The sequence below is a fragment of the Mus caroli genome, unplaced genomic scaffold, assembly GCF_978045245.1.
Source record: "Mus caroli unplaced genomic scaffold, Mus_caroli_1 scaffold_12, whole genome shotgun sequence".
NCBI classification, from domain to species: domain Eukaryota; kingdom Metazoa; phylum Chordata; class Mammalia; order Rodentia; family Muridae; genus Mus; species Mus caroli.
In genome coordinates this window covers 14,102,863-14,130,146 of record NW_028227267.1, presented here as the reverse complement: position 1 = coordinate 14,130,146, position 27,284 = coordinate 14,102,863, and the positions used below count along the sequence as shown (strand labels likewise).

At 39.4% G+C, this 27,284-nt stretch overlaps 1 protein-coding gene across 2 annotated transcripts in view; it reads right to left on the bottom strand.

Moving 5' to 3' along the window:
• Nucleotides 1–27,284, bottom strand: part of Vcl (vinculin) — a 96,833-nt gene that overhangs the window by 53,072 nt on the left and 16,477 nt on the right. For both annotated transcript variants that reach the window (XM_021182424.3, XM_029468926.2), the window contains exon 2: nucleotides 11,159–11,229. In XM_021182424.3, the coding sequence (XP_021038083.1) occupies nucleotides 11,159–11,229 (71 nt within the window). The remainder of the gene's footprint in view (nucleotides 1–11,158; nucleotides 11,230–27,284) is intronic.

The window sequence follows — 27,284 nt, the reverse complement described above, 5'->3', positions numbered from 1 at the left end:
AATAAGATTATCTGGTCAGTACATTAAAATTTAATCGCATTCATAAAAGACAAACAAATCCTACTATGATTAACCAGCAATCAGAAACAGGAGTCAATCATGTCAGTGGAAAATGTTATTTTTATTTAAGCACTCTGTCTGCCTGCCTCTTAAAGTGATCTTCCACTTTGAAATAGAAACCTAAATTCTAGGGAATGACTTGGAATAAGATCAGTTTTCTAAACAATCTCATAACCTGACTATGTCCTAATAATATTCACTTAGATAACTTAAACCAATCAACTAGTGCAAGCTGAGGCTTCTCTGCCTTTAAGTCTTCAACCTCAAGGACCAGTGCTTGTGGTTTAGATCAAACAGACCAATGATAGTTTCGTGGAATTCTTAACATACTCACTCATGACTAAATCCTTCCTTTGCACAGAATACCGCCCCGTATAAAATATTATAAAAGACGGGTCTAAGTTCCTTAGTTCACAGAGACTTTAATTATCTCTAATCAAGCTGTTTTGAGCTTCACTTTTTTTCCCCTAATGCATGCTGGGTATCAGACATTCATGTTATCTATCACTCACTCTACCACTCAGCACAAGTCACAAAGGCCACTCTCCAGTGTCTCTTTGAGATCCTTTTCAAGTAGCTCTCTCTTGAACATTCTTCTTCCTGAGCCTCCAGAGGCCTGGGATTACAGATGTGTGGCACAGGCTTGATGTCCAACTTTATTTTAAAACAACAGAAATTAAGACTCACTCTTGTGTAGCATCTCAACAACAGATAATTTGCATTGCATCCTGGGGTTGCCATTTGAAAGGTCAAGGATCCTCAGCCATTAGTCATCTAGAAACATGAGTGAAGGCCACGGGCACAGGAGCAGTTTTTAGAAAGGAGTAGGGAACACAGAGTACAAAAAGAGACACACTATCTAGTTGGAGTAGCAAGTGCACAGCCCCAACCCACCCTATCTTATGCTGCATGATAATGCTAAAAACACATTCCAACCCTGTGTTTTTATTGTTCTCGTTCGTGAAATCCATAAACTACTCCTTTCCCTGTACCAATTTCCCAAGTACAACACAATACAAAGCAGCTTTCTCACTCTAAGATTTATTTTAGTTACATGGGTATGGGGGGTGGGGGGATGGAGTCAAATCCACTGGAACTGGAGCTGCAGGTGGTTGTGAACTGCCTGACATGGTACTGGAAACCAACTAGAGCAATACATACTCCTAACCTCTAACTGCACGTGTACACTCAGAATGAAAACTTTGACCACAATAAAGCTAAGGGATAAGGTGGGTTTTGTTTTGTTTTGTTTTAGTTCATTTATGAGTATGTATCTACATCTATGTAAGTGAATGCCACACATATACAGAACTTGTGGAGACCAGAGCTAGTGTCAAAGCCGTTAGATTCAGACAGCCCCTGATAATGGTGCTGAGAACTGAATGTGGGTCCTCTGGAAGAATAGTAAGCATATTAAAAATTATCAAAACTGTTTTTTAAAAGCAATAGTAAATCAACCCTTCTCTAATAGAGTATGTACAAACAAAGCTAAATCACCCCCCTACACACACACACACAGAGAGGGAGAGAGAGAGGGAGAGAGAGAGAGAGAGAGAGAGAGAGAGAGAGCTCTGTTCCCTAATTTCCTTTATTTCCGATGAGATCAGCTAACCTTGCAGACAGTTTTGGCTTCCCCCAAGAGATAACACAAGAGGAAGCAGTATTCTGGGAATGGGACTATTATAAACATCCCAGCCATCCAGGCTGTGTGTCCAAGTGTTGGTAAACAGCAAACTTGAAATCCTGTGAGTCATACCTTTGAATCCTTAGCATGTCAAGTTCTCTCTCCCACTCCCTCTCTCTCCTTCCTCCACCCCTTTTCAAATCTGGCACCAGTGCACAAAGAAGGGATTCTAAACTTTGCAAGGTTCCATGAAAAACTCCATGACCCATAAGTCATGGACTCTACTGTCCTTTTCTCTCTCAAGTCAGGGTTAGCGTAGAGACAGAATGAACATACAAGCAAATATATTTTATAAGCACCCAGAGTTTTCAAATGTATGCTGATACTATGTAATGTAAAAATTATTTTTAAACATTACTAAACCATTTTTTACCTTCTTGTTCTAATATATTCTTTTAATTAACTAATAGTTAAAGTCTCACTGTTATTATTACTTGAAGGTCCTGTGGAAAAAAGTTGATAGTCACTATTCTACAGCATAATGTAATCAATGATGTAGAAGCTTAAATTGCCTAAACACAAAGTAAAATGGGGCAAATACAGTGAGGGAATACTTTCCCTTTAAACAATAAACCAGCTACCAGTAACTGTCATGTGGACTTAAAAAAAAAGAACAAAGTCTGGAGCTACACGGCTGACATCATAGCATTAATTAAAAAACAGGTACTAAAGAACACATCACCAACAGAATTTAGAATCTAGGAGAACCACAAACTTTAAAACCAGCTTAACAGTATCATTTAGAAATATATAAAGCTTATACCTAAAACTAAGTAGAAAATTAGCATATGAAATTTTAACATATTTCAATCATAAGCCAACAGTTCCTACAGACAAGCAGTAAGAACAGCTATGAGGTGGACCCCAGTACCACAAAAAGAAAAAGTAATAGCAGCAAGTAACCATGAGTAATCAAGACTGCTGCGGGCCAGGGGCACAGAGAGCTTTAGACACACTTTGTCAAACTTTCAACAGTAAATAATCTTTACCTTAGGTAACCATTTTAAAGACCAGGAAAAGAACCTATTTTATGAAAATTAAATAACCTTGATATAAACTTGTTCAAGAACAGAACAAGAAAAGTATTCAACAAGGTTATTCATGAACAAAGAAGCAAAGACCTTTTAATATTTTAGCTACTTAGGGACAGAGATGGCTCAATTGATTGGTGCTTGCCACCAATCTTAGAATTCACTTGGTGGAAAGGGAAGAACTGATTCTTGCAGGGTCTATGTAACTTCTGACCTCCATAAACATATACACACAATGAAATACACATAACAAAAACATTAAATGTCAGATAATTAAATCTGGTATGACAGCTTACAGCTGTAACCCCAGCACTCAGACAACTGAAGCAGGAGGAAGGGGAGAGGGAATCTGAGGTCAGTCAGGACCATATGGTGAGATTCAGTCTTAAAATGGGGTGGGGCACACCATCCTAACCTGTTTGGTTGGGCAAGAAGATCTCGCTTTGCAGCCCATGTAGCCTTTGTAGCTCAGGATGGCCTCAAAATAGCAATCGTCCAGCTTTCAACCCCCTAAGTGTGCCCCAACTCCCTGTTATGCTTTTTAAAATCATAAGCAAATACAATTTATCTACCCCAAAAAATTCAAGTATGGTTCATTATCAGAAAATTTACATTCATGTAGTGGACTACTGATTATCATAATACAGTAAAGGAAAAAACTGTGTGATTGTCTCAATGGATTCTGAAAAAAAATTAAATAAATACAAGCTGTGTGTGTGTGTGTGTGTGTGTGTTTGTGTGTGTGTGTGTGTAATTCAGCTGAAGATATCTGTCTAAAACCTTAAGACCCTGGGTATGATCTTCACCACAACAAATAAGTCTTACCATGAGCAGAAATATAAATAAATATAAATATGAATAAATAAAGTAAGTCTTACCATGAGCAGAAATGTAAATAAACATAAATATAAATAAATAAAGTAAGTCTTACCATTAACAGAAATATAGACTGGATGAAAGAAACAACTATCATAATGTTTTTAAAGTAGCTGAGTTTATTTAAGAAAGTAATTTAAAAAAAAAAATGAGAGGCTGTGGCAGGAGTGGACCATCAGCAAACCTCCTCACCTCTAGATAGTTTTACCTCTATTATCATTCATGGATGCCTTGAAGAAACTAGTCTACTATCAGCCAGCATTCTCACAAAGGAGAGGGAGAGAGTGTCTTAGCACAGGCCTTGCAGTCAGAAAATCTTGGGTTAGGATCTTCTGCCATCCCTGGGCTCAGTTACTTTCAACAAGTTACTGAGCTTCTGAGCCTCTGCTGCCTCGTGAACAAAATGAAGTGGATTAAATAACAAGCAGTCCACACATGGAATTTAAGAAATAGAGCCGCACGCCTTTAATCCCAGCACTTGGGAGGCAGAGGCAGGCGGATTTCTGAGTTCGAGGCCAGCCTGGTCTACAAAGTGAGTTCCAGGACAGCCAGGACTATACAGAGAAACCCTGTCTCGAAAAACCAAAAAAAAGAAATAGAGCTGTTTCATGGGTTCCTTGGCTCTACTCTGGGAAGAACAATAAAAATCTTAAACAATTTAAGGAAAAGCAACATATAAACTTTACACTTTAATAATACATTTATTCATTTGAGATTTGAACTATATTGGAAAAGTCAGGGTAATAAAGGAATAGTGTTTCTATCTGCCTTTTGTCCTGTTTAACTTATTCGTGTGTGTGTGTGTGCATGAGTGAGTGCATGTGTAAGTGTATGTTTGTATGGGGAGATGAGAGAGAATGTGTGTGTGTGTGTGTGTGTGTATTCATGTGCACACAGTAAAGTCATAACTCATTGGCTGAGTGTCTTCCTCAATCAAATTCAACTGGACTGGCTACCCAGTGGGTAAACCACCAGGACACTCCAGTCTCCACCCTCCCCTCGGCCCCCAATGTTGCAGTTACAGGTACATATCACTATACCCAACCTTTTCTGCAGGTGCTAGGACTCCAATCTCACGTCCTCATGCTTGCACAGCAGGTACTTTCTGCAGTGAGTCATCTACCGAGGCCTGTTTTTCCAGGAAAAAACTGGCAGTCAACAGTCTCTATGTACCTATGGGATGAGTCACTTAGTCAATAGTATGTGTGATCCCTGAAACTGTAGAAGCTTAGTACTTTCATTCTCTACAGTTGGCGAATTTTAAGGCAAAGGAGCCAAGGGGCTGGCTTAGTGAGTACAGTACTTGCTGTGCAAGCCTGGCAGCCTGAGCTACATCCTTGGAACCCACAAGAGCTAGATGAGGTGCAGCTTACATCTCTCAGAAGAATCACCAAAGCTCACGAGAGCAGCAGCAGGACAGAAACAAAAGGAAGCCCAGCCTCAACAGCAGAGAAAACCAAGTCCTGGAAGTTATCCTCAGACCTCACAACCACATTAGGGTAAGCACATGCCTGCACCCTCACATAGACCATAAACCACATACATAGAAACATAACAAATAAACAAGAATTATTAAGACAGTGAAATATATCACAAATTACATCTGTACTTTTCTCCTTTTTGAAACACTTAGGAAAAGAATAAACTGTTATCTTCTAAAAATAGTACACAACTTTAATCCCTCATCTCAGGAGCCAGAGACAGGTGAATTTAAATTTAAAGAAGTCAGCTTGGTCTACACAGTGAAACTGTCTCTCAAAGCAAAACAATTTATTACTGTCACACTTCTGGAAAACCTGACTATAAAATGAACATACCTTCAGAAGCCATGAAATCTGCAATAAGAAAGTAACAGGGTGACCTTGGGTGAGTTGGTTTGTCAAGGATTGGTCTTTTTATCTATATAATGAGTTTATTACTGATGGTGTACACCTGCAATCTTGGGATCGGGATTTTAGGCCAGCTTTGGCTATCTATGCAGCTCAAAGTTAACTTAGGCCACATGAGACTCTGCCTCAAAAGTGAGAGCTTAATTTAAATGAGCAGAATCTTTACATTGGCATTCTCAGAATTACATGGTGTCTTAGTCAGGGTTTTATTGCTGTGAAAAAAGCATGACCAGTACTAAGTTGTGGAGGAAAGGATTTATTTGGCTCACAAGTCCACATTGTTTCTCATTACTGAAGGAAATCAGGACATGAACAGGCAAGAGTTGATGAAGAAGACATGGAGGGGTGCCTCCTTTTGGCTTGCTCTCATGACTTGCTCAGCCTGCTTTCTTATAGAACCCAGTATCACCATACCAGGGAGGTACTACCCACAATAGACTAGAACCTCCCCCATCAATTACTAACTAAGAAAATGCCTTACAGCCAGATCTTATGGAGGCACTTTCTCAGTTAATGTCCCTCCTTTTAGGTAACTAGTTTTTGTGTCAAGTTGACATAAGACTAGCCAGCAAACATGGTAATATTATATATATATATACATGCTACTAATGTATATGTGATTTCCCTGGGCCCTCTGAGCTCTCTTCAACCTTGTGATTACTCTGTAGGCAATGGAACACAAGTGACACAAGCCTAATGTTTTATTTGCTCATTTCTAATTGTAGGGTACATAAAGAAAACCAGATTTAACCGGTCGACCTATTTAGACCTTGTCTGCAAATTAATAAACTGAGTCCGCTTATTACTGAGAAGATTCAAGCTATTTTTTTAATTAGATATTTTCTTTATATACATTTCAAATGCTATCCTGAAAGTTCCTATACCCTCCCCCCGCCCTGCTCCCCTACCCACCCACTCACACTTCTTGGCCCTGGCATTCCCCTGTACTGGGGCATATAAAGTTTGCAATACCAAGGAGCCTCTCTCCCAGTGATGGCTGACTAGGCCATCTTCTGCTATATATGCAGCTAGAGACACGAGCTCTGGGGGTACTGGTTAGTTCATATTGTTGTTCCACCTATAGGGTTGCAGATCCCTTCAACTCCTTGGGTGCTTTCTCTAGCTTCTCCACTGGGGGCCCTGTTTGTTTTTCATCCTATAGATGACTGTGAGCATCCACTTCTGTATTTGCCAGGCACTGGCATAGCCTCACAAGAGACAGCTATACCAGGGTCCCTTCAGCAAAATCTTGCTGGCATATGCAATAGTGTCTGGGTTTGGTGGCTGATTATTGGATGGATCCCCGGGTGGAGTCAAGTTATTTTTAAGGAAGTAAATCCGAAACAGCAGTATGCAGCCATGTTTGGTACAGCAAGTCCAATGGGGAGCTATTTAAAATCAAGAGTGCTTGCTCTGTGTCAAAAATGCAGTCAGGCAGCATTATCTCATGAAACTTGGCCATTCAGTTGAAGAGACAAAAGTCTTCTTAAAATAGCAATGGAAGGATCACAAAACTCTCAAGTTAAAAACCAAACAAAACAACAACAATGAAAGAATAAAACAAACCACCCTAAAACATCAAAAGCATACATTAGCCCCAGGCAAACAAATGGCATTGAATGATATGATTTTTCAAAAAATTCTAAAAATCAAAAATTCTATGCACTTTAACCAACCAGTGGGTTTAAAAATACAAATCCCAAGACAATTGTTTGGGGTGCTTAAGATCAAAAGAAAACAAAAGCTATTTATAAGTACTAATAATATAAAACAAAACACTACTTACCTTAGGCCAAAAAAGACCTAAACTAGATCGAATTATGTTTTAATACCTTTAGAATTTATTTGTTATATCCTAATATAAACTGTGTTAAAATTGTACAGGTATGTGCCAAAATGATGCTGAACTATGAGTGTTCAATAAGGATGAGAGCAAGGTGCTTCCGGGGAAACACAACGAATGGATGGCACACCGAGCTCTCGTTCACACAGCACTCAGAACATTGTTTTATTCTGCAGGCCTAAAGAGCCCAATATGCTTCAGAAACAATCCAAGCTGGCAAATCAACCAGAGCTTTGACAGTTCCCAGCAAGCTGTTGAGAGCAGCAACGAGGCAGAAGGTAACACGTTCCAGTCCCCGTGCAAGAGCATTTGCCTGCCAGCAGAACATGCGCACTCTGCTCCTTACAGGGACTTCATGCACAGGACCGCAAGTGATTGCCTGAGAACACTGCGGGGCACTGAAATGCAGAGGCAGGTGAACCTCTGTGTGAGGTCTACAGAAGTAGTTCAGGATAGCCAGGGTTACACAGTGAAACCCTGTCTCAAAAAAAAAAAAAAAAAAAAAAAAAATCTGTTTAAAGAATAAGATTCTACTGTATACTACAAAGGTAATTTTTTGCCAAGAAAAATTCAAACAATTCATCAGAAACATTTCTCACCTGCAAGGAATCAATGTGGATCAAAGGAATCAAAGTCCATACTGACAGAAAATGAAGCTGGCCAGTTGGACACACAACTTATTCTTCATTTTAGCACTGCCACCCATTACCCACTGTGAATCTGGTTATGAACCTTGCTGAAAAACCACTTTCGTGCTGTCATCCTGTGGCTCTAAAACTACAAAGCTTCTTTCCTGCCAGCTGGAAATTCCCCAGCCAGGCTTTCAAGGACTTTCATCCCTGGGCCTGGCCTACCGCACAAGGCTCAGTTCCTGCCACCTCTGCCATTACCAGCCCTTTCCTCGTGCACCTCCATGACTTACATCCACCTCTTACTGCATCCAGACTAGCCTGCCTTCTCTATTCTCCCAAGTCACACATTGAACATGACACCACCTCCTTCTACTAGTCACGCCTACTCTGACAGTTCTATTAAAGTCCATTGTATCGCAGCTCCTGAATTTTGAAAGTTCTCAAAATATCTCCACCTTTTGTTTCTCTTTGATACATAGAAAAAGAAACCTGTAATCCACCTAGCTCAGGGAGCTCCCGCAGAGGATCTTGAATTTGATGCCAGATGAGCTAAGTGTGAGACTGCTGTTTGAAAAAGAAAAACAAAAGACAGTTCATATATATAACACACCCCAACATGCCCCCATGTGTGTGACTAGAACTATGTGCAATTCCCAGACATAAGAGCTGTAATTCCACTCATTCCTTTTCCAATAAGAACAACAACAACAAAAAAAAATAGTAAAAAGCAAAACAGTCTACTACACTTCAGTGAAAGTGTAAGAAAACAACAGAAAGCAGTGATGAGGGACATGTGACTGAGTGGCCTTCATTTTCTTTTCTTTCCAACAACACCTACTCCTACCTCTCGGCCAGTTTCAATGTACTTATTTTAATTTTTTCCCTTAACCTTCTATATGTGGGTGTTTGGTCGGCATGTCTGTGTATGCATACGCTGCCTGGTGCCTAGGGAGTCAGAAGAGGCTCTAACGCCCTGAAGTGGAGGTATAGGTGGCTGTGTGCTACAGCGTGAGTACTGGGAACCAAATCCAGTTCCTTTAGAAGAGCAGCCATCCTCTAACCTGATAAGCCAGCTTGTCAGCCCTCAATTTCTTTAAAGGATCGGTAAATATTGTAGTTTATTACTATTAATAAACTACTTATAATACCTTTCACAGGGGATTTTTCACTGTATACTGTTATGAACTGCTATTCCATGTAGCAATGAGCATGCTAGACAAATAGAGAGCAGTAAATAATTAACCAATGAGTATGTCTAGGCTATTAATCAATCAATTACATATAAATATTAATTAGTGCTCAGCTGACTGATGATTGATGAAAATTAAAAATATAAACATGGAATGAAAGAGCCGCAATGCCTGCTGACAGTTTCTAAAGGACAAATCACTTCTCAGGAGGCACGTCTAACATTTCAATAGCCCATCATGGCTACTGCTCTCCTAAAGTTTATGAGGATCAAAACAGTTTCTATGGCAACTGTTAAGCAATGTGGCTATGATTCAAATCTTGGGTAAACTTAGTGAATTGTGAACTCATTTTCCAATGCAGTCAGAGACCAAATAACTTGTTCCACCCACACAAAGAAAGCCTTGCTGTGTCCTGCAAAATTTTTTCTGTATTAAAATGTCATTGTTTGATTTTGCTCTAGTTTTGTTTGTTTGTTTGTTTTTGTTTTTGTTTTTTTCTTTTTCGAAACAAGAGTCTCACTATGTAACCCTGGCTGTTTAGAAACTCAATTTGTAGGATAGACTGGCCTGGAACTCACAAATATCTGCCTGTCTGCCTGTCTTTGCCTCCTGAGTGCTGAGATTAAAGATGTCTGTCACTGTACCCAGCCTTTAACAAGTCTTTGAGAAGAAGGAACATCCTGAGCACTGCAAGTCCTTCCATGGCAATTACAACATAAACTCAGTTTGAATATTCCATATCAAAACTAAAATGCTTGAGATCAGAAATAATTCTGATTTTAAGGGTTTGGGGGGCAGGGGGAATCAGGGTTTGTTTGTTTGTTTGTTTGTTTTACTAGAACGTTTAACCTATGTGTCTGTCACATTTAATTAATATTCAACACACTTTTCAATATTCCTTGAATTGTTTACAAGTAAACCTATAATTTGATTTTGAGACTACCTCAAACCCTGAAATGGCATATCCTTCCCTGAAACCCCTTTAAATATATACAAGATGATTTGAATATGAACCTAGTCAGGCCCAAGAGCCTTCTGTTTTCTGTAGCCTTAGCATCCTCACAGTCTAGAAAGGAAACCTAAGATTAAGTTCCTAAAACTTATTTCCTTCCTTGTGCTGCCTAAAAAGCAGTCACTATTTAGATCCATGTAACACAGACTTCAGAGGAAGCGAAGGTCAGTAATGCCCTGGAAACATCCAAACATCAACCAAATAGCCCCAAAGAATGTCCTACTCAACAATTCCAGGGATGGAATTAATTGCTTCCATTTGTTTCCCTCTGTCCCTTTCCCGCACAGCCAAGACATCTATTTTCTGCTTCCTTACAACCTAAAGAAAAGCAAGAAAAACATAACCATTGTGTTTCAAATGTAGAGAATTTACTTGCCTCCAGAGCTGACAACCACATACATCTTGTTTGGGCTTTAAGCTACAGTAAGATTTTGATGGAGCTAATTAAGTGATACAGTTTTTAAATAAATGGCTCAGTATTTTTCAGTTCATCCTAACACACTGGTTTTCCCATGTTCACTGAAATATATACAATGATGACCTTCTAATTCTATCATTTCTTCCACATTTACAATTCACATTCTCCTCATCAAATAGGGCTATAAAGTAACTCTGAAATAAACTTTATACAAGAATAGCAGGAGAAAAGTTTATTTTTTTATTTCCAGTTGCTAGAGTAAAGGATTGCTACCCTAGTTACCACCAAGGGTAATCTACAGGGGGCGGGGCGGGGGTGTTGTTTGTTTTAGGATTTATTTTATTTTTGACCTCCACATACACATGAACACACAGAGAGAGAGAGAGAGAGAGAGAGAGAGAGAGAGAGAGAGAGAGAGAGAGAGAGAGAGAGAGAGAGAGAGAGAGGTAACTCTTGGGATTAATTACTTTTTCTTTCTATCAAGAATACTATTCTATTTAGTAACAAATGGTTAGTTACTCACTTAATAAAGGCTGGTGGCATATCTCTCTTCAGAATCTGATCCTCAGTGGTCTGAACAGTCTCTTTTCCAACCTACAAGAGGAAGGCATGAGTCAAACATAAATTCTCAGACTGTTACCTTCACTTAAGCATGTCTGAAACACAGTTTACGGCAGAGTGAATCCAGGCATGATAGCATATACCCACAATCCCATCACTCGAGAGGCTGAGCCAAGATTGTTACCAGTTTGAGGCCAGCATTTAGTACCGATCAAAAGAACAACAAACAAAAACCCTCCACAATCCAGTTTCAAAAGTGAGGGATATTTCAATTATTAAGATCACTCAAACCAGGCATAGTGGCACCCAGCTGTAACCGCAATACTTAGGAGAAGGAAGCAGGAGGATCAGCAGCTCAGCGCCATCTTCATTTACATAGTGAAGTCATTTACATGCATTTACATAGTGAGGTCATTTACATGCATTTACATAGTGAGGTCATTTATATACATTTACATAGTGAGGTCATTTATATACATTTACATAGTGAGGTCAAAGCCAGCAGAGGAGGCGGGAGAACTTGTCTCAAAAGGAAAAAAAAAAGGAATCATTCCCATATCATGTTTTCACAAAATAATTAGAGAACAACATGAAGTCAAAACACAGTGCCGTTACCATTCTTTAAAGAAACTTGGAGGCATCACTGAGAAAAGTGAGAAAATAGAGAAACCTGTTAAAAATACACATGCATATACTACACTGAAAAACATCTCTCAACAACTTAAAAAGTAAAATGAATATATAAAATATCATACACACAAATATATGTGTGGGGATGGGAGTAGGAGAAAGATGGGGGAAAAATCTAATGAAATTCTGACTCTGATACTAGAAATCAAACATTAAAACATGAAACCAAACCTTAGTATGATATATATATATATATATATATATATGCACACAAAATAACATTCTTTTCCAGATCTTACAAGCAATATCACCAAAAGTGATAGTTACAATATCACAAAAGTGTTCACTACCATGTTAATCATAACAACCAAAGTACTTTTAAAATAACTCACCATCAGAAACAGTTAAGCAAATTAAAGGACATCTTAATTCAAGGGAAGGTCAATATGGTTATAAAGACTCAATGCTGTGGGAAACTACTTCTAACCTTATATTTCCCTTAGGAGAACGACAGCTACATGTGGTAGCTCATACCTACAACCTCAGCACCAGGGTGACAAGTGTATAAAAACTGGGTACAGAGTGAACTCCAGGACAGTTTAAAATCACAAAACCGGTCTGGAGCTACAGCTCACTGTTACACTGGCCTGGTACATATATGTCTTGGGATCAATTCCCAGCTCCCCTCCAAAAATAAATTAAAAATAATTTATAAAATATAATTTTTAGATTGTTAACACTAAGCCATGTGTGCTGGTTCACACATATTTTTTTTTTTTTTTTTGCTGTTGTTGTTGTTGTTGTTGTTGTTTTTCGAGACAGGGTTTCTCTGCATAGCCCTGGCTGTCCTAGAACTCACTTTGTAGACCAGGCTGACCTCGAACTCAGAAATCCGCCTGCCTCTGCCTCCCAAGTGCTGGGATTAAAGGCGAGTGCCACCAACACCCGGCTGGTTCACATATATTATTTTGGCACTTAGGAGGCTGAGAGAAAATCACCATGGATTTGAAGTTACCTGGGTTATACAATGAGCTCGAGTAAATCCTGAGCTACAGAGTGAAACTTAATCTAAAAAACAAAAAATACATGATGCACTAAAAACAAAATTATGACTGGGGAGCTAGCTTAGTTGGTACTTGCCCAAGAACACATGAGAACCAAACCCTAAGTTCTAGAACTCATGTGAAAAAGCCAGGTGTGGTAGCACATGCTTATAATCGCTGTTCTGGGAATGGGGAGACAGGCTGCTAGTCTAAACTGGCAAACTTCCAATCCCAATGAGACCATGTATCAAAAAATAAGGTAGACAGCTCCTTGAGAACACCGCCTGCCATGACCTCTGGCCTCCACATGCAAATGCTCATGCACCTGTAGACACACGTACCTACATATGTGTATGCATACATACATCACAACTAGTAACTAATAATAAATATGATTTGAATTATTAAATAAAACTTATCCTCAGTACCACAAAAATTGTCAAAATATTAAGTCACTGAACAACCAACCAAAGAGCATTCATAAGCTGAACCCAGTTACCCACCCTCACTCCCCCCCACACACACACACATAGCAGATGTGCAGCTTGGTATTCATGTTGGTCCCTCAACTGGGATGGCTGGGGGTGGGGGTGGGGGTGGGGGGCATATCCCTAACTCTGTTGCCTACCTGTGGATCCTGTTCTCCTAACTGGGCTGCCTAGTCTAGCTTCAGTGGGAGATGTCCCCAATGCTGCAGTGACTTGAATGTGCCAGGGTGGATGGGTACCCAAGGGGGCTTCCTCTTCTCAGAAGAGGTAAGCAGGGATGATGTAAGGGGCTGGGTGAAAGGGGCTCTGGGAGGAGAGGGGAGCTGTGATCAAGATGTAAAGTGAATAAATAAGTAAATGGAAAAAATATTAAGTTGTACTAACTAGATTGTATAAGTACTTGTATAAGTATTATACCACAAATTATAATCTTCCTTATTCTTTTCAAAAATCATTCCTGTGCAAAGGTTAGATGTCCAATATTATCCCCTTGATCCTCACTAACTAATCTGCCAAAGAGGTGAACTATACATCTGATATTACCAAAAGCTTGAGAAACCACTTCAAGAGGCAACACTGTAAGCAGTGAAACTCGCCCACTTTATCAGCATCAATCTCCTTAGCTATGCTCAGTCATGAGGTTAAACTACTTTACAGTGCAGAAATGTAAAATGTCTTAAGCCCGGGTTAGGGAACATCTTAATCCTACTTGGTCATTTAACTTGTGATTTAGGTTTAAAGAAAAAAAGTGAGTAAGAAAATCCCTAAATGCACAATAAATCAGCTAAAGAAAAAGCTACCATATACTATTCTTAGAGAATACAAGCCACACATAAATTACTGAAGACAAGTGTTTTTTTTTTTCTATCAAGTTAATAGCTCAGAAAGAGCAACACACAGTGCTGTGTAAGAGCCAGCACTCCCACAGACAATAGACTGTCTGTAGCATAATAAAAGCCTTTCAAATCAGCAGCTGCTTTAAGAGTTTCTCAGATAAAATATGACAGAATATTTCCAGATGTATTGTTCACTATGTTTGCAGGCTGAAACCAACCATTCAAAAAGCTGTGGGCCATGATTTCATGAAGTAAAGGACGAAGTTCAGGCATGAAGTCACCAGTTCATACTAAGAATAATGGACTTAAAAGAACATTCACAGTTAAGAAAATTGGAGAGTCCTTTTAAAGTATACATAGGGAGCAGGAGATGGAGAAACAGGAAACAAAGGAGAAAGAAGAAAGGAAGTGAGCAAGAATGTCAGACACGGCTCTAGGTAGTAAAGATGAAGCGGATAGTAAGCTTCCTGCCAAGGTGGAATTTACAGTCTAGTAAGGCTGCACAGAAAGTCACAAGTAAATAGAGCGGAGGCTGAGGCTCAGTTGCTAGAGTGCTGCCCAGCATGCAGGAAGGTAGGGCACTGGCCAAGCATGTGGGAAGCCCCAGGTTTGATCCTCAGCACTGCATAACCCAGGAGTGGTGGAACACTCAGAAGGCAGAGGCACGGTACACAGATGTACACACATAGGGAAACACTCACACACATAAAGTGAAATTAAAAAATAAATAAATAAAAGCAGACAAAACCGTTTGTTCTAAAGAAATAATACTAGAGCCAAGACTTCTAAGCCAAGGAGGAAACTCTCATCCTAAAGATCTGGACCCAGTGACCATGCTACTCAGAACACCAGAGAAGGAAGATTGCAAGTTCTAGGCCACCCTGAATAACCCAGTGAGATGCTGGGTCAAAAGCATAAACCTATTCTACCTATAAACCATTGCAGGTTCCCATCAGTTAACACAGTATCTAGTGAACTAGTCTCCTCCTTGTTTGTTTTGTTGTATTTTCATTTTTTTTAATTTTTTTAAAGATTTATTTATTATTATATCTAAGTACACTGTAGCTGTCTTCAGATGCACCAGAAGAGGGTGTCAGATCTCATTACGGAGGGTTGTGAGCCACCATGTGGTTGCTGGGATTTGAACTCAGGACCTTGAAGAGCAGTCGGTGCTCTTAACCACTGAGCCATCTCTCCAGCCCCTGTATTTTCATTTATAAAACATGAGTACTATAGAAACTCTCTACATGGACATGGGAAGGCTGGAGAAAATATATTACTTGTCATCTCTTGCTTGGTGGCTTCAAAACCCAAAGTTTTGTCTTTGGTTTGCCTGGACTTTATCAGTTGTTTACAAACCAGTAGATGATATCATTCTGGTCCATTATACCCTTAGAAACTGGCTTCTCTGGATGCCCTGGATGCTAGACACTTATGCAATAACACGGAACTGTCCAGAAGTACAACAGAGATGACAGCTCTTCAACAGACCTGCAGGTCAAGGTAGCCTAACTGTCCTTTCTAACTGTCATTTCCTTAGCTGAAGCCCCTCCAGCCTGTGCTTCTGATTCAGCAAACCATGTATTCAAACCCATCATACTAAGCCCTTCCTGTGCTAATTTTTCTGGCTGATCCTTTGCTTCACCACCTACAACACTAAGTTCCAGGTCTAGCTATTTCTTTTGTGAAGAAGCCATTTGGTAAAGACATTAAAAAAAAAAAAAAAAAAAAGTTGATGAGTAACAGAAAAATGAGTTATTAGGGTCAGGAGACAAGTGGTTTTAGAAGATTAATGTTCAGGGTTAGAAGTTCAGTGTTAGAAAGTTTATTATTCCCAATAGGCCAGTAATGTGTCTCACACCTGTGCAGCGCCACATCACAAAACACCTGGCCTGTTAAGCCAAAGGCTGATACAGGATAGAATCTGGTACCTCATTTATTGTTCCAGATTAGCCAATAAACAGCTGCGACCTCAGATACTTTTCCTTTTAATTACTCTTTCCAATGCTGTGACCTAAGTGCCTTAGGGGATGAGGTGATAGCTCAGTGATTAAGAGCACTGACTCCTCATCCAAAGGACCCAAGTCCACATTCCAGTATCTTTGTCAACAATTTCAGAGCCACCTACGACTCCTGCTCCAGAGGCTCCAATTCCCTCTTCTGGCCTCTAGCTCTAACACACAAACACACATAATAAAATAATAATAATAATAATAATAATAGGACTTTTAATTAAGGATTAAAATGTAGCAATAAGTTGGTAAACTTTTGATGGACTCTAATAACTTATTAATAACAAAGAAAGTAAGTATTAAAGTGAATGAATTATTTTTGGACTGCAATGTAATTAACCAAATATTTTTCAATAAATTACAGCAATACTACTGTAATTCTTATTAATGAAAGCAAATAAACAGAAATTTTCTTTTTTTCTTTTTTTTTTTTGTTTTTTTTTTTATATTTGTTTTTTTTTTTTATTTTTATTACATATTTTCCTCAATTACATTTCCAATACTATCCCAAAAGTCCCCCATAGCGCCCCCCACTTCCCTACCCACCCATTCCCATTCTTTTGGCCCTGGCATTCCCCTATATTGGGGCATATCAAGTTTGCAAGTCCAATGGGCCTCTCTTTCCATTGATGGCTGACTAGGCCATCTTTCGATACATATGCAGCTAGAGACAAGAGCTCCGGGGTTCTAGTTAGTACATCATGTTGTTCCAACAATAGGGTTGTAGATCCCTTTAGCTCCTTGGGTACTTACTCTAGCTTCTCCATTGGGAGCCCTGTGATACATCCAATAGCTGACTGTGAACATCCACTCCTGTGTTTGCTAGGCCCCAGCATCGTCTCACAAGAGACAGCTATATTTGGGTCCTTTCAGCAAAATCTTGCTAGTGTATGCAATGGTGTCAGCGTTTAGAAGTTGATTATGGGATGGATCCCTGGATACGGCAGTCTCTAAATGGTCCATCCTTTCATCACAGCTACGAACTTTGTCTCTGTAACTCCTTCCCTGGGTGTTTTGTTCCCAATTCTGAGAAGGTGCACAGTGTCCACACTTTGGTCTTCATTCTTCTTGAGTTTCATGCGTTTAGCAAATTGTATCTTAAATCTTGGGTATCCTAAGTTTTGGGCTAATATCCACTTATCAGTGAATACATATTGTGTGAGTTCTTTTGTGATTGTGTTACTTCACTCAAGATGATGCCCTCCAGGTCCATCCATTTGGCTAGGAATTTCATAAATTCATTCTTTGTAATAGCTGAGTAGTACTCCATTGTGTAAATGTACCATAATTTCTGTATCCATTCCTCTGTTGAGGGACATCTGGGTTCTTTCCAGCTTCTGGCTATTATAAATAGGGCTGCTATGAACATAGTGGAACAGAAATTTTCTACTGAAAAACAAATTTGGGATCTTGAAAGATAGCACAGCAGTTAAGTATAAGTTTGTTGTTCTTTCAGAGAACCTAAGTTCAATTCTCATTAGCTGTATCCAGTGGCTCACTACCACTTGTATCTCCAGCTCCAGGGGCTTCTGACACCTCTGGTCTCTGTGCACACCTGCACTTGTGTGCATTTACCCACACACAGATACATACATATGATTAAAAATAATTTTTAAAATTTAAAAGCAAAGAAATATTAACAAATGGTTCTTAATTACATGAGGTTCTGAGCAAGTTGTCTGGTCACTGTTTTAAATCAGTTATAGCTGCAAAATGTCAATTCTATTGCTCTGTAGTACTCAGATTCGTTCACTGCTAGCCAGTGCTCTTAAGACCTGATTTACATTCAATCCAAAATCAAGTGTTCCCTGCCGACACTGTGTCGCCTAGGTGGTAGGAAAAGAAAAAGAAAGAACACATCCTTGATCACATACAGTGAAATAGTGAATGAGAAACAGGCCGGGGGCAGCTTCAGGGGACTTGGCAGGAAGCCTTGTTTCTTCTGAAGGCTCTTACTTTGCTCTGTAGTTAATTTAAATATTCTTTGTTCAATATGTGACTTTCAAATCAAAAACTCTATATAAGAAGGCTTTTGTCTTCCAGTATTGTTATTATTAATCTTTTCATCACGAACTACTCAAGTTCTAAAATGTAGAATGATTGCTTTCTTCCAGGGGAAAAGGAGAAGGGGAGGTGCTAGCCAGGTCACTACCTAGACTGAAAACTATGTTAATAGATGTCTCCCTTAGCTACACTACGTGTAAGGAAATGGTTAAGACAAAACACAGCAGAGAGGATTTGTATCACCAGTTTGTATAGTATAAGTGGTGACTACAGGGCTTTACAAAAGGTGGCACGGTGGCAGACATGGCGGTGCATGCTGTTACCCTCATAGTCTTAAATGAGGCCGGACTGTGAAGGAAGAATCCAGGCCAGGCTGTAAAGTAAGACCATGTTTAAACATTAGGTTTTCTTTCTTTTTCTTTTCTTCCTTCCTTCCTTTCCTTTCTTTTAAATACAAGGTCTCACTATGTAGTTCTGGCTGGTCTAGACCTCACTAAATAGATTTGCGTAGCCTGGAGACCAGCATGATCTTGGTATCACAGAGATCCCCCTGCCTTCTACCTCTGGAGTGATGGGATTAAGGGTGTGTACTATCATACTCAGCTAGACAATAGAATCTTACTCTAAGCCTTTACACTGCCACAGTCCACAGGGCAATCATTTATGACCAACCAATCAAGATCAGACTCGGGCATGAAATAGTACTTTATTTAGCTCAAATCAGTCTTTAATGACACTGTTAGCCTGAGCAACCCATTATACAGAAAAGTCATTGTGACATATAAATGTACCCAATGCCAGGTTCAGGCCATCTGATAATAATGTTTGTGACCTACCATCAGCACTGTCTTCTATAATGAAGATAGATTTGCATTTCACCCAACATCTTCACTGAAAACCTTTGACAATCATTCCTAACTGGACAGCCCATCGGGTGTTTAAAAGTCATACGTCCAGAAAAACTAGGACGGTAATCCACTCTGCTTTCCAATTTAGTCATTCATTGAATCAGGCATGCACTAAGCACTTCCTATATGGTAAGCACTGTGTACATCACCATGGGATACAAGTTAAGTGAATCTACCCATGACGTTCTTAGACAAGACAAATGCCTATGCAAAACTTGTGTGCTCGACCAGGGTTACATCCACGTTTCCATGACTTACTAAAACACTAGAGAGAAAAAGGCGTTCAGGAAATTACAGAACCATAAAGAAGTCACGTCATGAAAAGTCCTGTATGTAATACTATGAGCTGAAATAGCCTCTAAACAATGGGAAATTTTTCATATTAACAAGTAATTCAGACCTGCGGGCTTCCTTGAAAATTGGGGAAATCTGATTATCATTAAGTCCTAGTTCCACATGGCAATAAACTGGAGATCGTAATAACTTGTTAGGGCCTACACTATTTTAAATACCCCAGTCCTCATATATCCTTAGTGTCCTGTAGCTGTCCTGATTCACTCACTAGCCACTAGGCTGCAGCAGGCAGCAGTTGTGTTTCCTAATGCTACCAAACAAGATTTAATTTTGATCAGTACAGTGAATTAGACTAGCTCCCTAATAGCATGGACTTTACTCAAAACACCTATTTCCCTAATGATGAAACAGTCTATTGTCCCCCAATTATATATCTAAACAGAAAAAAAGAAAACTGGAGAGAGAAAGACACATCGTGGAAAATATAATTTCAGATGATTTATTTTCTTATTAATTATTTTTGGTACCTTCCAGATAGGAAGAAGGGCAGATGAATATGCATTGCCTTAATAACTAGGAAATTCCAAAGTGCTGGCCAGGCATGATGGCACATGCCTATAATCTCAGTACAAAGGAGGTTAAGACAAAAGGACTGTAGGTCTAAGGCCAATCTGGAATACAAAGCGAGCTCAAGGTGACAGAGAGTTTGAAGCCAACATGACACACATAGTGATACTTTGTCTTAGAAGAAAAAGAAAGGAAAGGAAAACCCATACTTAATTAACAATATCTTTGGGCACATAACAATTTATAAAATGTAAGAAACTGTTAGTATTGAAAGTTTCAACTTGTAACAAATTTCAATAAACTAATATATATGTGCACAAATAAGAACACAATCATGTGAGCCAAATGGCAGGTGAACCATGTCAATGGCAACTTCTAACGTCAACAAGCTCATCCAACACCATAGTTTCCTGGAACTCAAGTTAAACTGCCTTGGCTGCAGCTGTTATGCTACCCAACAACTGAGATTGCATGCATTCATTAAGGCTGGATAAATGTTAGCAGAGCAGCTTGGTTCACTAGACCCTATTTAAGAAGACACTGTGATTAGGCGTCCAACGTGCAAAGACTTCCTTCCACGTGCAAATACTTCATCCTCTCTCTCAACTCAAAATTCTTCCATAGGCTTTACAACCACTTACAGCTGTCTTCTAGAGAGCGACCAAGTTAACAGGAAAACAGAATACAATACATGCTTAGATATTCCTCACCACCCACTTTCCTACCATTTCCCTCAAAGAAACTCAAACTAGGCCTCTTCCACTTCATGAATTGGGTATTGTGAGGTGAGAAAGTATATAGCAGTTTTATTCCAGATATCTCATTTCAGGAATGAAGCTCTGGGTCTGGAGATGTAGCTTGGTGGTGGAGTACCTGCCTAGCACGTACCAGGCCACGCATTCAATTCCCAGGAGAAAGAAAAAAAAAAAAAGGAAAGGAGAAGAGGAAGAGAGAGAGAGAGAAGTGGAGGAGAACAATGAGATTTGCAAAGGTTATTTCTCTTAAGAAACTTAAAGGCCCACCAAATACTACAAACACATGTACCTACTAGGTGAATTCTAGATCCCCCAAGTCCCAAGCTTAGTCCTACCTCTAATATTAAAACAAGCACTAACTATAGGAAAACAAAAAAGAAAGATTTTTTGGTTTGCTTTGGTTTCTGGTATTAAAAAGACTACTTAGAGAACTCAGTAGCATTCCCCAATGATTATAATTAAGTAATTATTGCATACTCATAAATACTGATGAGGAAGGAAAGATCTTTGGATGACCTGATGCTATTTTTAATAAGTGTTTCAAGCATAGTGCAAATTCCTTAGGGAAATTGTGACTTCAGGTCTAAGAATGGTTTTTCTCTCACAGCCATGACACAGTGACTGGCACAGAGTAAGAACTCAGAAAAGAACTGCTCACTGAAACAGGAAAAAAATTAAAGCGAGGACCCGGGCCTGTTGGTATTTAATTCTACTAACATCTTATCTGCCCACACTTACTCTCTAATTCCGCCACTCCTCCTAATGTGTTTACAACTAAGAAAACCTTTCATTTATTTTCATTTCTTCTTCAATAGATCTAGAAACTCTAACATTCTATACTGTATTAAGATGACCAGCTAGGATCCCCTATGCCACTAAAAAACAATATGAATATGAAATTAGAGTAGAAAAGCTAAATATTACTGTTAGAAGTTCAGTTGACATTACCATCTGTCGTGTCGAAAGCATGATCAAGGAAAGGGAAGTAATCCGTGAGAATGTACCATTCATGCCTAATGCCTTAACCGCCCAGAAACTCTACCACCAAAATCCAAGCTCCGCCTTTCTCACTGCTGCCCTCTAATCAAACCCACTTTTTCTAAAGTCTTCCACCAAAACTTAAACGTGTTGGGGGTTTTTCTGTTTTATTAGCTAGAATTACAAACACGTTTTTTTTCCTTAACAGTTTTAAGTTCACAAATAAGCAGAATTTAAATAACATTGTAGCCTTTGTAACTACCACCAAAACATTTTTGGGAGGGGGGGGAGTGGAGGTGGATGATTGTATTTTGCCTTTATTTTTATTTGCTTGTATTTGGGGGGGGATTTTGAGACAGGGTCTTGCAATGTAGCCCTGGCTGACCTAGAACTGGCTATGCTGGCCAAAACATTTGTGGCTATTTTTCTGCCTCAACTTCTTTACTCCTAGGGTTACAAGGCATGCACAAAAATGTAAATAAATAAATTTTTCCAGGCAGTGTGGTACATTCCTTTAATCCCAGCACTTGGAAGGAAGAGGCAGGTAGATCCCTGAATTCAAGGCCAGCATGGTCTACAGATCGGGTTCAAGAACAGCCAGGACTACACAGAGAAACTCTTGTCTTGAAAATCTTGAAAATAAATTAATGAATGAATGAATGAATGAATAAAAATTTAATATAGCACATGCTTTATGTCAGGACTTATTACTTTAAATCTTTATAACAGCTACAGAAGGTGGGTACAACGTATTTTCTCATTTTTCAAGGGGTTAATTGATTTGCCTAAAAAGTCCCTCAGATTGTGCCGTTCATCTACACAATCCATGCTCTAATCCTAACTAACCCCAGAAGAATAGAAGCTGTATTAGTGCCTCTTTCCATGACAAAGTGGGTTTCCATGATGTCTGATGCTTCCTGAAGTTATCTTTCATGATCCTATAATCTTATAAAAATCTATGGCATGGCAAGAACAGACAATGAGTCAATAGCATGTAGGACCAGGATGCAGTCTAACTGAGAGACAACTGTCCTGGTTTCTTCCCATAGGCTAGGTCAGTCAGGTTCATTTGGGCTCCGTGTCCTTAATCTTAACTGTTATTCACTTAGGAACTATCAACTGAGTAGAGGCTAAGAGCCCCTGGCATCTACATAAAAGCTGGTAGCAGCAGCATATGTCTTACAGAGACAGAAGGTATCCCAGGGGTACTGTGGCCAACCATATCTAGCCAATCAGAGAGCTCCAAATTTAGCAAAAAGATCCTACACCAAAAATTAAGGTGTCAACTACTAAGGAAAATATCCAACATCAGCCTCTGGCTTCCACCTGCAGATCAGGTGTACAACACAGGAATGTGTGTGTGTGTGTGTGTGTGTGTGTGTGTGTGTGCACAGATAACCTGGCTTCAACTAGCTTTTAAAGTTGAACCAAGACTAACCTACAATATAGGCTTTTTTCTTTTTAATTAATAACTGGTGCCAAAATCTGAAATAGTAACCCTGTGGCAAAAGTCTTTAAATGTTTTTATTAATTCGAAGAGTCATTCCACTTGCTAATTGGAGATTATTCAGAGTCCTTTTACAATACAATAATTGAATTTGGCTCCAGGCCACAATAAACACTCTGACCCATTAAATCAGGGCCAACGCAACATTTCACTATTTCTTTGTTAGTGGACAAGCAGTACTCAAGCCTCAATTTCTCATAAGCAGCCAGAGCTCAAAATTCTTTTCTGTAAAATACAGGAATCAAATGACAAGCTGCCAATTAAAATGCCCCCCAAAAAAGAGACTCTCAGGATATCTACACTAAATAAATACCCAAAGTTGTATCTTTAAAGGCTTTTTCTTCTTCTGTGTTGTTCTGTTTAGCTAGGGGAAGGGGGTCGGAAGACAACTTACAGAATAGACTTGCTTCTCTCCTTCCACCTTAATGTGGGTTCTGGGGATTGAACTCAGATCATCAGGCTCACAGCAAGTACTTTTACCCACTGAGATCTCTTCTAGATAGTTTTATTTTTTCAACAAATGCAAATACAATCCAGTGTGAGTCCATAGAGGCAGAGCACAGACTCAGTTGCAAATATGCTGAAATGTGAAACAGGAGAACAGTGCTGTACCTCAGGACCAAACTAGCCAAGATGTACTGACAGAAGAAAGCCACAGCCATCCCCCAGCGGTGCTGCCTGAGTTTGTGCCTTCTGCAGATGAACATCTTATCCTTGCTCCTCATGTAACATTAACATAGCACTGGACTAGCCAAGAGAAAGACTTGTAGGAATATTAAGCTTGTTTTCTTTGCTTACAGTACAAAATATCAATACCGCAATCTAGATATTGAACATTTGTCAGAGATAACTGAACCATTAGGATAGCCAACCCTACTATCTCAAATGACTATTCCCTGAGGGCAAAGTGAAGACTGAATTAGGAAGAATTGAGAGAATAAACAGTCCATTACTTTGTTGTTTTTTTTTTAAAAAAAAAAAGGCTTCACAGGGCTGGAGAGATGACTCAGCCATTAAGAGCTCTGGTTGCTCTTTCAAAGGACTCAGGTTCAAATACCCAGCACCTACAGGGAGACTCACAACCATCTATAACTCCATGCAATTCCAGGGATGCGACATTTCCTCTGGCCTCCTCAGGCATATAGTTCAGAGATGTACATACAAAGTCTCATTGCAGTCTATACTTCATGGAAGTGGCACAGGGTAGCATGAGAGTCTCATGTTGGCATCTCCTCTACCTGAGCAATGTGCTTTATACACACAGTTCATTATGTCTGAGAATACATTTTCTTCTTCTTAAAATGAGGCCATTGCATCAAAACCTCTCTGAATCTATAAGTTTCTAAATCTACTTTGTGGTTGTTTGTTTGCTTGTTTGTTTTAAAGAGACAGATAGTTAATATTTTAGACTTTGTGAGACATATGATCTCTGTCACAATTTTTCAACTGCAATTTTTAAGTGTATAAGCAGCCACACAAATTCAGTAAATTAACAGGCATGGCTGTATTCCAATTGTGTTTTTTCCTTATGGACACTAAAATTTAATTTTTTTATCATTTCACATGTCATAAAATATTCTTTTTATATTTTTTCCAAAAGATCCAAACTGTAAATACTGAGCTGGACTTGCACATCTGTAATATGCAACTCAGGATGCATATAATAAGCACCCAAGAAGCTGAGGCAGGTGGACAGCCTGGAGTTCAAGGTTAGCCAGAAATGTAAATATTATTGTTAGCTCCTGGACAATAAAAATTTGGCAGAGTTTACAGTTAGCTGAACCTTGTTCTCAATAAGAAATAAGAGCAGAGCCGGGCAGTGGTGGTGCACGCCTTTAATCCCAGCACTTGGGAGGCAGAGGCAGGTGGATTTCTGAGTTCGAGGCCAGTCTGTTCTACAGAGTGAGTTCCAGGATGGCCAGGAATATACAGAGAAACCCTGTCTCGAAAAAATTTAAAAAAAAAAAAAGAAAAAGAAAGAAGAGCAGAAAGTGATTGCAGTAATCCTCAAGAGCTAGAAGAGGGCCTGAGAGATGGTTCAGTGGTTAACAATCCATGGTCTCTGGCCTTCAATTCTCAGCACCAACACAGTAGCTCAGCCTGTAACTCCAGTTCTAGATGACTGGATACTATCTTCTGACTTGTCTGGGTACCAGACACGCATATGCTGTACATTCATCATGGAAAACATTCATAAACATAAAATTTAAGAAACTAAAAGAAAAATATTTATATTACACTAGAAGACACTGTGGAGAAAGCTTAGCAGATTTCTCAGCAGGAAGATGTTGAGATCAGAATTACACTTAAAAAGATTTACTTGAGGGAGAAATAAAGACCAAATTAACCTATACGAACTAGTAGCCTTGAAGATAGAAAAGAAAAATCTGAAAGAACGATTGGTCAAATATTATTGAAAAAATAAAAACTTTATTTCATTGCTAAGCATAAGTTTAAAGGGTCCATTTCCAGGCAAGAAGTGTGAGAAAAGAGCTATTTCTCTTTTTCCTTCCTGGAGTAGCATGACTCAGGAAACAAAGGAATCCGCCTGTCTTAGTCAGGGTTTCTATTCCTGCACAAACATCATGACCAAGAAGCAAGTTGGGGAGGAAAGGGTTTATTTGGCTTACACTTCCATGCTGCTGTTCATCACCAAGGAAGTCAGGACTGGAACTCAAGCAGGTCAGGAAGCAGGAGCTGAAGCAGAGGCCATGGAGGGATGTTCTTTACTGGCTTGCCTCCCCTGGCTTGCTCAGCCTGCTCTCTTATAGAACCAAGACTACCAGCCCAGAGATGGTCCCACCCACAAGGGGCCCTCCCGCCTTGATCACTAATTGAGAAAATGCCTTACAGCTGGATCTCATGGAGGTATTTCCTCAACTGAAGCTCCTTTCTCTGTGATAACTCCAGCTGTGTCAAGTTGACACAAAACCAGCCAGTATACCGCCTTTTGATAGAAGCTGAAGTTCCAGCCCAGGCTGGAACTTCCATTCAGTCTTCTGTATGCATCAAGTAAAATGTAACATTAAAATGTTGGTTTTGGAGATGCAACAGAGATGATGTTCACTGACTTATAGCTTCTTCACTCAGGAGACATCTCAAATTAGGAAACAACATTTAGCACTTACACAACAACACATCATCGCCCTCAGAAGTATTAAATCACTCTGCTAGTATGGCTCAGAATTTATTTTTATTTGTGTACATGTACATGTGTATGTATAAGTGTATATATGTGTGTGTACATAGGTATATATGTGTATATATATGTATATATATATATATATGTGTATATATACCTATGTACACACACAATATATAAGAAGATATATGGGCTGGAGAGATGGCTCAGCGGTTAAGAGCACTGACTGCTCTTCCAAAGGTCCTGAGTTCAAATCCCAGCAACCACATAGTGGCTCACAACCATCCATAATGAGATCTGATGCCCTCTTCTGGTGTGTTGGAAGACAGCTACAGTGTACTTACATATAATAAATAAATTTTAAAAAAAGAAGATATATATATATCTTCTTGCTCTGATGATGAGAAGGGGGAAAGAACAAAGGAAGGAAGGAAAGAGAGAGAACAAACAAACTAATTCAATAGTGCTGCAAAGTACAACAGCTGAACTAAAGTATCAAAACCCACTCACTCAATGAGGAGTACTAGACCCCTTCTAGAGCTCAAAGCCAGATGCCAGACGTCAGAAGGAAGGACAGATACACAGGAACACAAGGAGCTCTAACTTGTAAGATGGTTTAGTAAGAACCAGAGCCAAGTCTTACAGACACACCAAGCAGATGAATAACTTCATAGAGCAGTACGTATGCTGAGCTCATCCTAACAAGACAGGAAGAGTAAGCCAGGCAGTGGGAGTACTAAAAGGTGGGGAAAACACTGGACTTTCTTTTCTTTCTTTTCTTTTTTTGTAAGACAAGTATCTTTTTGTACGTCTAGCCCTCCTTGTCCTGGAACTTGACCTGGACTAGGCTGGCCTCAAACTCATAGAGTTCTAAGTACTAATAAGTATTCTATAAAATATGACGGTGGAAAAGTTGGCCTAAGA